This window comes from Papaver somniferum, chromosome 9 (assembly GCF_003573695.1).
Source record: "Papaver somniferum cultivar HN1 chromosome 9, ASM357369v1, whole genome shotgun sequence".
NCBI lineage: Eukaryota > Viridiplantae > Streptophyta > Magnoliopsida > Ranunculales > Papaveraceae > Papaver > Papaver somniferum.
Genome location: NC_039366.1, coordinates 120724992 through 120734316, shown reverse-complemented (window position 1 = coordinate 120734316; position 9325 = coordinate 120724992). Strand labels below are relative to the sequence as shown.

At 36.9% G+C, this 9325-nt stretch overlaps 2 protein-coding genes and 1 long non-coding RNA gene across 3 annotated transcripts; 2 read left to right on the top strand and 1 right to left on the bottom strand.

The window, feature by feature from the left end:
* On the top strand, positions 1-1192 carry LOC113313712. Its single transcript, XR_003342002.1, has 2 exons — positions 1-549; positions 831-1192. It is a non-coding gene; the product is annotated as an uncharacterized LOC113313712 (long non-coding RNA).
* A 1218-nt stretch (positions 1193-2410) lies between these two features.
* On the top strand, positions 2411-3184 carry LOC113310892 (17.1 kDa class II heat shock protein-like). Its single transcript, XM_026559710.1, has one exon. It carries the CDS (start codon positions 2552-2554, stop codon positions 3023-3025), a length of 474 nt encoding a protein of 157 aa, XP_026415495.1. The 5' UTR covers positions 2411-2551; the 3' UTR covers positions 3026-3184.
* Positions 3081-6526, bottom strand: LOC113310891 (CTD nuclear envelope phosphatase 1 homolog). Its single transcript, XM_026559709.1, has 6 exons — positions 6032-6526; positions 5126-5254; positions 4910-5030; positions 4742-4823; positions 3693-3846; positions 3081-3573 (listed from the first exon to the last, which is right to left on the bottom strand). Exons 1-6 carry the CDS (start codon positions 6317-6319, stop codon positions 3436-3438), a joined length of 912 nt encoding a protein of 303 aa, XP_026415494.1. The 5' UTR covers positions 6320-6526; the 3' UTR covers positions 3081-3435.
* Between the last annotated feature and the right edge of the window lie 2799 nt (positions 6527-9325).

Here is a 9325-nt window from a genome sequence, read left to right as displayed (position 1 = left end):
GATGCGAGAATAGAAGAAGAAGAAGTTGTGTTTCAAATCGAGATTCTCTCCAAGTTCCTTCGATTTCAAATCTTGATTCTTATCATTTTTTCCCTTCTTCAATTCAGTTCAGTTCAATCAATTCAATTTTGTTTTTAGGTTTTAGTTTTGATTGGAATATTCGATTTTAGGCTTAGATCTCAAATATGATTGGAGTGCAATTCCATTGCAAATGATTTCTAAAAGAGGGTTCTGGTGGATAAATCAAATGATTGAACATGGGTGTGTAGTGTGACTGATTGAGGGTTGGAATCAGATGAAGAAGAAATGGGGTTTTCTGCCATAAAAAATCAGGGAAGATAGGGTTTCCGCTGATGTGTGATTCAAGTTGCAAGTAACTATCATACGAAGAACAGGAAATCAAAGAACAACACCCAGATGTGTAATTCCATAAAACTCTTGCACCAATCCATATTCTTCAAACTTCTTTTTGGGCAATCGCATCGAATCTTAACTATGAATATACAACTACCACCATTTGGGAAAAAGAAAATGATGATAGTGAATCAGGTAACTCACAACTTTATCCAAATGTGCTTGAAAACCCACGTCTAAAATGTGCATTCATTTGGAAAATCTACATAATTTCATTGCTACAATGTTGTGGTCGTTGTCGTTGTTACAATTCACCGTATAACACATTATACAGTTTCTACTACGGCTGGATTAGCTCTTTATATTTTTCTCATTGTTTTGCCATTTCAATTCAAGAAAAAATAGTTGAGAGTGACTGAATTGAACTGTTGATGTGACTGAATTATGGACTGTTGATGGGTTAGAGGTGATTTCAGGGGCTGTTAAGGACGGGGTTTGTGTGTCCACTTTTATGGTTACTATGGGTCGAAATCTGAATATAAAAGGTACAAGAGTGGTGCCTGCAATATTAGTTGCCATGGTTCTGGTGTACGTTTGGAAGCCGGAGATAACATGGAACGAGGGTACGATGTGGTTCATGTAAATGGCTCGATGGTTTGCTGATATTGGTAAAGGAATTGGTGTTGTTGCCATCGTTGTTTGTCCGTTTAAGACTTGTGCTGCTGTTGTGATTGATAGTTATGTAGGAGGGGGCATTAGGCTGTGAACTATAATGTTTTTGTTTTGTTGCTTTTTTCAGAATTGTTATGATACTTTATAGTTTTAGTCGTTTTTGAGAGGTGTTGGTGTTGTTGGTTGGGAAGCCACATATGTAGTTGGTCATATTGGTGTTGATGTTTGGTCATAATGGTTGAATAATTTGTTATGCAGCTATGAAAATGGTTGCATAACCTGTTATGCATCTACAAAAGTTGTTGCATAACTTGTTATGCAGTCCAGAAAACGGTTGCATAACACATTATGCAACTACTTTTTTCTTAGTATTGAAACCAACAAAAAATAAGGTTGCATAACACATTATGCAGCTACTTTTTTCTTAGTATTGAAACCAACAAAAAATAAGGTTGCATAACTTGTCATGCACCTACAATAATATTTACATAACATGTTATGCAGTCGTGAAAATGGATGCATAACCTGTTATGCATCCGAAAATATGACTGCATAATGCATTATGCATCGATAAAATTGTTGCACAATCTTTTATGCATCGAGAAAATAGATGCATAATCTTATATGCATCCGTGAATATGGATGCATACTACATTATGCATCAATTTTTTTATGTACGCACTAAAACTTTATCGATGTACGCACTAAAATCAACCAAAACAATGCATAACTTTTTTTATCCAAATGCATAATTTGTTATGCAATGGAGAAAATGGTTGCATAATTCGTTATGCATCTGCAGAATGTGTTATGCAGCTTTTTTGGTGGCTGCATAATGGTTATGTATCAAATTTTCGAAAATTTTGCCTAAAATGATGATCACCTCCGATTTTTACGTGAAAAACAAAAATTTGATATTCTTGTTTGTACTCGTTGCGTAGCTCTCTTAAAAAGATTTCCAACGATATAAAATTTGTAAAATTCCAAGGCGCGGATTTTTAGATATGTTATATCCAAGTTGCGTTGCCAATTATACCCCTGATGCATAACCCGTCATGTGGATGCATAATCCGTCATGTAGACATTTTTAATAATTTCATATAATTATGGATGTCACGGAAATAATTATGGATGTCACGGTACCTAAAATTAATTGTGGGCCTGACAATTAAAATATTATTTTTTTGGACTTGTGCCTAATTTTCCCTATGCCAACGGTCGAAATTTGGGCTGACCCAAAATTAACGAAAGCCCAATTTAGTTTTGTACTTGTAGAGACAATGGTCAAATCTGGTCTTTTCTAGTAAGTTCTGCGAGCTTCTGGAGTCGTAAAGAAAAAAATATCCAGAACGATCTAACAACATCAGATGAAAACTCTAGAAACAGCTTCAAACTTCTCTATATAAACACCTCTTGCATAGAATTGTTCACGACTGAAGAAATAGAAATCAAAATCACCGCAAACTACATTTCAATTCAATCACTCCTCGATCTACTGCTACTTTGAGAAATCAACAACAATACAATGGCTTTCAGAATAATTGGTTTGAACGATCCAATTTTCTCAGGTTTTGAAGACATATTTGATGTACAAGATCACGAAGTTGAAAAATCAGCGACACCATCAAAGAAGTATGTAAGAGATGCGAAAGCAATGGCAGCAACACCAGCTGATATTAAGGAGTACCCAGATTCGTATGTGTTTGTAGTTGACATGCCAGGGTTGAAATCAGAGGAAATCAAAGTTCAAGTGGAAGATGATAACGTGCTTGTCGTGACTGGAGTGCGTCAAAGAGAAAGCGAGAGGGAGAAAGAAGTGAAATATGTGAGGATGGAAAGAAGGATTGGGAAGTTTATGAGGAAATTTGTTCTCCCTGAGAATGCAAATCTTGATGCAATTTCAGCTGTCTGTGTTGATGGTGTTCTTACTATTACTGTTCAGAAGTTGCCTCCACCTGAACCTAAGAAGCCTAAGACTATCCAGGTCACAGTTGGGTGAAAAAAATGTTGTGTGCAGTACTAGATGTGATCAAAATGAATGTCTGTTTTTTTTTTCTTCTTTCTTTTGTGTGTGGGGGTGTGTCGGGGGGTTTAGAGTCCTGTACTTTTGTCAAAATTAAATAAAATCTTAAGTTTGTTGGGAAAATAATTATTTTGATCATAAATTTTTTAAACATGTGAAAATCACATGTACAAGGCACAACTTTGCCTGCCTGACTTTTGAGAGTGAGAACTTGACGTAAAGCTCGTACATAAATAATGGCTTCATATCTTACAAATGAATGAAGCAAAATGACAGCGTTAACGAATCTTGAAAATTTTGTTACCGGCACTTGACAAAGCTATTTGTAATATACAGGTCATGAAGTTAGATGGAAATAATCCATCATGTACAGGTTTAGTGAGATCTTAGTTCTGTGTCCAAAAAGATGCTGGAATCCCGTGCTTTTGAAACCATTCAGGCATGTGGAACCTTTCATGGAGGACAGGTCTAACGTCTTTTTGGATAGATAAGTGCCTAAGAAGAGGAAGAAGGACGTCCAAAAGCTGAATCGCGAATCACCGGAAAAAGTCATGCAGAGCAAGCAGTGAGCAATAAGTTTGGGTAACTACAGTAAGCTTTGCAGTTTTTCAAGAAATTTTAGACCAACGCAATTCAAGGTTACCTGCTGATCCGGAGGTTGCCCTGCAGAAAATGGAACACAAGGTATCCCATTTAACGGTTGTAACAGGAAACTGAATGGATTGTTATCGACTAAAACAATTCGGCGGAGGTCCTTTGATAGGCTAGAAAGATCTTTCACATGTTCTCTGTACTGGCTGCAATTTGTAACAACATAAGAATTTCATCAAACAAGTTACGAGAGTACAACTCTATGGCAACAAAATGAAAACCATCACCCCTTAAATTTCCCTTTTTATTTTTATTGCACTGCCCCCTTACAAGAATGAAATAAAAATTGCTGATGGAACTCTGTGGAATGATGAAGGCTAGGGCATTAGAGAATGAAATCCAGACTTGCTCTACTTTGCGCTACAGCATTCACGGATTTCAGATGCATCACTTATTAGAATAGTATTACACTATTTCTACGGAGTGTAATGTTAAGAGATGTTTGTAATTAAATCGTCACCTGTTACAGGTTAGGTGAAAAACCTATGTTTGGGTGGAAAAAAAGAAACAGAAGAACAGCTTGTAACATGACCAACATTGGAGTACAGCTGGTTCATATTGTTCACAGGATGAGAGAGGGATATTTGTTGATTACATGACTCATGAGTAAATGGAAGAACAGGCCCTAAAGCTGCTCCACAGTTATCTTCCAAAATAGCTGTATATATGCTTATTCAGATATATAAGTGCAGCAGACCTGTCACCCCTTTACCCAACAAAAAATCTAGAAGACTATTTCCGTGAAATTCGGCAGTCCAAGTATGTGGTAGGAGATATGGTAGCCAAGAATATCACTTGATAACATTTAAGCTCCTTCCTACATATCGTGCATACTCATTTGAATCCTTCAGTAACGCAACTACTTAATCACACTAAACTAAAGTCATTGGAATTATAAGAGTTGGGAAACCAAGAGCTGAATTCCACTCTCTATTTCTCTCAGTTCAAATACTCCAGTAAACACTGAAACACACACCTTTATAGTACAAACACCAATCATACTTGAGAAAAATGTAGAACTAAAACATAAGAGGAACTTACGTGTTAGTTGTGGAAGGCCTATAAAGACGATGGCAGAACAGCTTTTCACTATCTATCCTATCAACAAACGGTCTAGCATAACCTGGTACATGCAAACCAAATAATCAAGAAAGAAACATCAGGACAGTTCAAAGATCAAGAGAATGATGATCAGCTAAAAGAACAAACCTTCGAGACCAGCAGTAAAAAGCACAAGGTCAGCAAATTCACTAGCCCGTTTTAAGAACTCGTTTAAACCCGGACGCTCAAATACCGTAACTTGATTCACCTTAGGTTTTCCATTAGTTTCCTTCAGAATCAGACAAGTTTCACTCAGAGCTCCAGTTTAGCATAACATCATCACATCAAATATAATAAAAACGTAAAAGTAAAATTTAGTCATACCTTGTCCGAAGACATGCATTCGAACTCAAACCAACTCAAGCCAGCTTCTATAGCTTGATTACGAAGAGCTGCAGGCAGGCTAGACGTTTCGTATGCACATATTAATGTCTCATCCAAATCAAGAACTAACTACAATTAACATGAATGACCGTTATGAATAGGATTCCCCAAATAATCCCCATACATTCATACAAAGAAGTGTCAGAATAATCCTCCCAAACTCGACCAACAAAATATATAATACGGTTCTTTTTTGAAGATTAGGTCATTGAGACTACATTTAACTTGGTTTCTGAGGAATCTAGTGTAGGTACTCTCTTAATTATTTATATAGAGTAGTATTTGGTTTGATTTCTATTGCATTGAGCACTGGCACAGTTTAGTAACCTTATGCCCAATTGCCTTGTGCCCCATACAGTTGATTATGTAACTTGATACAAAAAAAATGGTCTAAAGCCGAAAAGAGAACAGAAAGTATTGGTTCCATTCAACCCAATAAGCCCTCTGAAGAACACATAAATGCTGTTGCAGACTTAAGTTCAGATGGTCTCCTGCAACGTAGTCCTACAACCCCACATTTTCCAGACATGGTCATTCATTTCTTAAGGCGTGTTTGTGGTGTACGAGTGTTTAGATTTCTGTAAAGGTAGCTAGATTATGGTTTCAGGAGGCGAAATCTAATAGAGTTGAAAATGTGAGTGGAAAATTTGTCTCTGGACAAGACTTATTCTATACATTGGATCATCAGAAGTTACTACTAGCCTTCTAACTACACCATGACTTTCATTTTCATCATCAACATCATAATTTCCAAAATGGCCACCGATTTTTCAAATAATGCTGATTTTTTTGCCAATCGAAATATAAGCAAAAAGTCAAATAAAAGATCAAAACTCGATTATTTACCGTGAGCTTCTCAATGTGATGATGACGATCGTCATCCTCATCCGCAACATCGGCAGCAGGAGCAGAAGAACGAAGAATTGGGAGTTCTACAACAGGCAAGGGTTTAAAAGAAGTAGAAGAAGAAAGTGCAGGAATTGGATAATGAATACCAATAAATGAAAGAAGTTGAGTAGTAACTAAAGGGATCTGAATAAAGATCTCCAATAAAAAACCAAACCAGTTTAATACTGAATTCCATATTAGGGTTTTAGTTGTGTATACTACTTCGCCTTGACCTGCATCGGCCATGGCTTCTTCTTCTCTAATAAAAATGAAATTTTGATTGATTTGGGGTTGGGGATATAGTTTGGTAAATTAACAATAATTGGTGGATAATTATAATAATAAGAATGATGGTGAAGCAGCTAATGATTGATTGTTAGAGGAAAAGCATTAGCAATTCCTGAGTCCTTCCTTTCTTCTTTTATTTGATGGGTCCTTACTGCTTTTGCTTTCTTCTTTCTTCTTTTTTGTTCAACAATGGCCATGGGGTAGAGGGTATGTGGATCCCATCTATTAAGAACGAGTAATATTGAACCCAAACAAAATGAGCCTAGGACCATGACTAATCCTGGCGGGTACTATTAGTGTCCCGGATTGAACTGGTAAAAGTAGGGTCCTATGAAAAGTTTTTCTTAAGCACAACTTTTGTACAGAACAGACGTCCGATCACTTCAAGTTCAAATAAACTTGATGGTCAATGCAGATTGATCCATCAAGGGTAGAATGGTCATTTTAAACCGGCCAGGACAGTCCAGTATGGAAGTTTCCTGAATATGACCCAACTTTGCAAAGTCTTAATATGACTCAAACTTGCAAAGTCTTATTAGGCACTGCTTAAACGGGATGGAGCCAGGATTTTCTCACAAGGAGGGCTAGATTTCATTTTCTTTAACACAAACCATTACAATGCCATTAACGCAAACCATTACAATGCCGATTGGTATAACTTAATTTTTACTCTGATTTGAGCCTATTTTTCATACCATCATTTCCAATCGTGATATCAAACTCTTGCAAATTGTCCGGACATAAAATCCAGTTTAACCTTTCTTCACCAATCAAAATTATTCAAAATCATCAAACTCTCACATCTCAATTTGAGACTAACATAAACGACTGTTTTGATCATTGTTCCGGACAATTCTGGAATGTATTACAAAGAATTTATATTTCATCGACATTAAAAAAAACTTTTGAATCACTAGATAAATTAGAACGCGCGATTGGGGATATAAAAAATAATTGGGGATATAGGAAAAGGACAAAAACAGATCAAAATATCAAATCAGGATCACCCCTTATCTAAGTATTTTACCTAATATCCAATCTGCCCCTCACTAGTCAGGTTTAATGTTTAATTATAATTAGGAAAAATCTTAAATATTTATCAAATGATTAGTGTGTATATTTATTTGTATTTGAGTGGGTGAGGTGAGAGCCTAGTTAGCAATTCGGGATTCGGCAAACGTACGGAACGGCAAACATACGAGTATTATACGGTTTTGTAAAACCCAGAATCGGTCCAAAATTCGGTCAACGTGACGTGATTCGTCAGTAATTCGGAACGGCATACGTACGTGTATAATTCAATTTATAAATGTGAGTTCGGCTCTGAAAATTCGGTATCTATATATACTAAATAATTTGTATTTATAAGGTCATAGACCAATTTTTATACATATGTGTGAGTTATTTAAAGAAAAAATAAACTTAATATGATGATATTAATAATATATACAACATTAGTCATCCAAGAGGACGTGGTATAGTGGTTTAGATGCATAGTTAGTAAGTCTGAGATCTCTCTCACCTTCACATTCAAATCTCTTCAGTCATTTTTGTTTCATAAAAATTAAAACAACGTCTAATATTGGGTGGTGTATACTCGGGAGGCAGTAAAGCCCAAAAAGTGGGCCTTTGAAAACGTAAAAGCTAAAGAATTTATGGCGAATTAAGCGGACGTATCATTCGGGATTCGTGATACGTAAAATTCGTGAACGATTCGCGAATAATCCGGGAATGCGACATAATACGCGACTTGAGTTCGGAGTTGCAAACGTACGCGAATAAGACGGTAAAATTCGTGATACGGAAAAATTCGCGAACTTACTAACTAGGGGTGAGAGTAGAAGGAGGGAAAAAGTATTTGAAAATGAACTTTTTCTGGTGAAAATGGAGGATGATTGTGAAGAGAGAATTGCTGCTAAGAGGTTGAAAATTTGATTTTTTTTTTCTTTTAATCCACCATTTTTGCAGTTGAAAAAGCTCGGTGCCGGCATGGACGTGGTATGAATACGATGTCGGGAGTAGCTATACCGGCATGGTATTCATACCATGTCCATGCCAGCACCGAGCTTATCCCCCATTTTGAAATTCAAGCCGACATAGTATTCAACCAAAAAACAATGTCGGTACGCTATGAAGGGGGTTTGGGGGGTCCGGGGGGGGGGGGGGGGGGGGGGGCGTAACCCCTCCCGGCTTTGGTTTTGAAATTCAAAACCTATTCCGTTTTGATATTTTTCTGGTTTTAACCAGTCTTCCGGTACAGTTAATTAATTATCGAGCGTGCCGGTACTGCTACCGGCATAGTATGTTGCTTAAATTTGTCTGCCGGCACATGATGTAAAGTATCTAGGAAACTTAAACTTTTTTTCACTTGACTACCGGCATTGATAGATTTCTATCGAGCATGCCGGCATTTAGTTACGACATTGAATGTTAGTTACCAAGTATGCCGGCATCATTTTCCGGCATGGTCTTCATCAATTCCGGCATGGTCTTCATCACTTCCGGTGATGTAAAAGAAAACCGACATGGTCTTCATCACTACCGGCATGGTCTTCATCACTTCCGGCATGTCTTCGTCACTACCGGCATGGTCTTCATCACTTCCGGCATGGTCTTCATCACTTCTGAATGTAAAAAAAAAAAAGTCGTTTTCAAAGTGAGGAGCCGGTAGAGAAGGAGAAGAGAATTTGAAAGGGAGTGGGGAAAATTTAGAATTTGAAAGGGAATGGGGAATATTTGGGTTTCAAAACCCCAACCTCAAAGAGATTAATAAGAAGTGAAGATGGAAATAGGGGATATGATTTTGTTTTTTGATTTTAAGTTTTTTGATTTTTATTTTGAGGGAAGAGTATTTTAGTATTTTTGCCCCCAAAAAACACCCCTTAGCAAACACTATTGGTTGGGGGAAGTAATTTATATCCCCAATTGGTTTCAATATCTCCCAATCACACAAAAAAAAAGTAG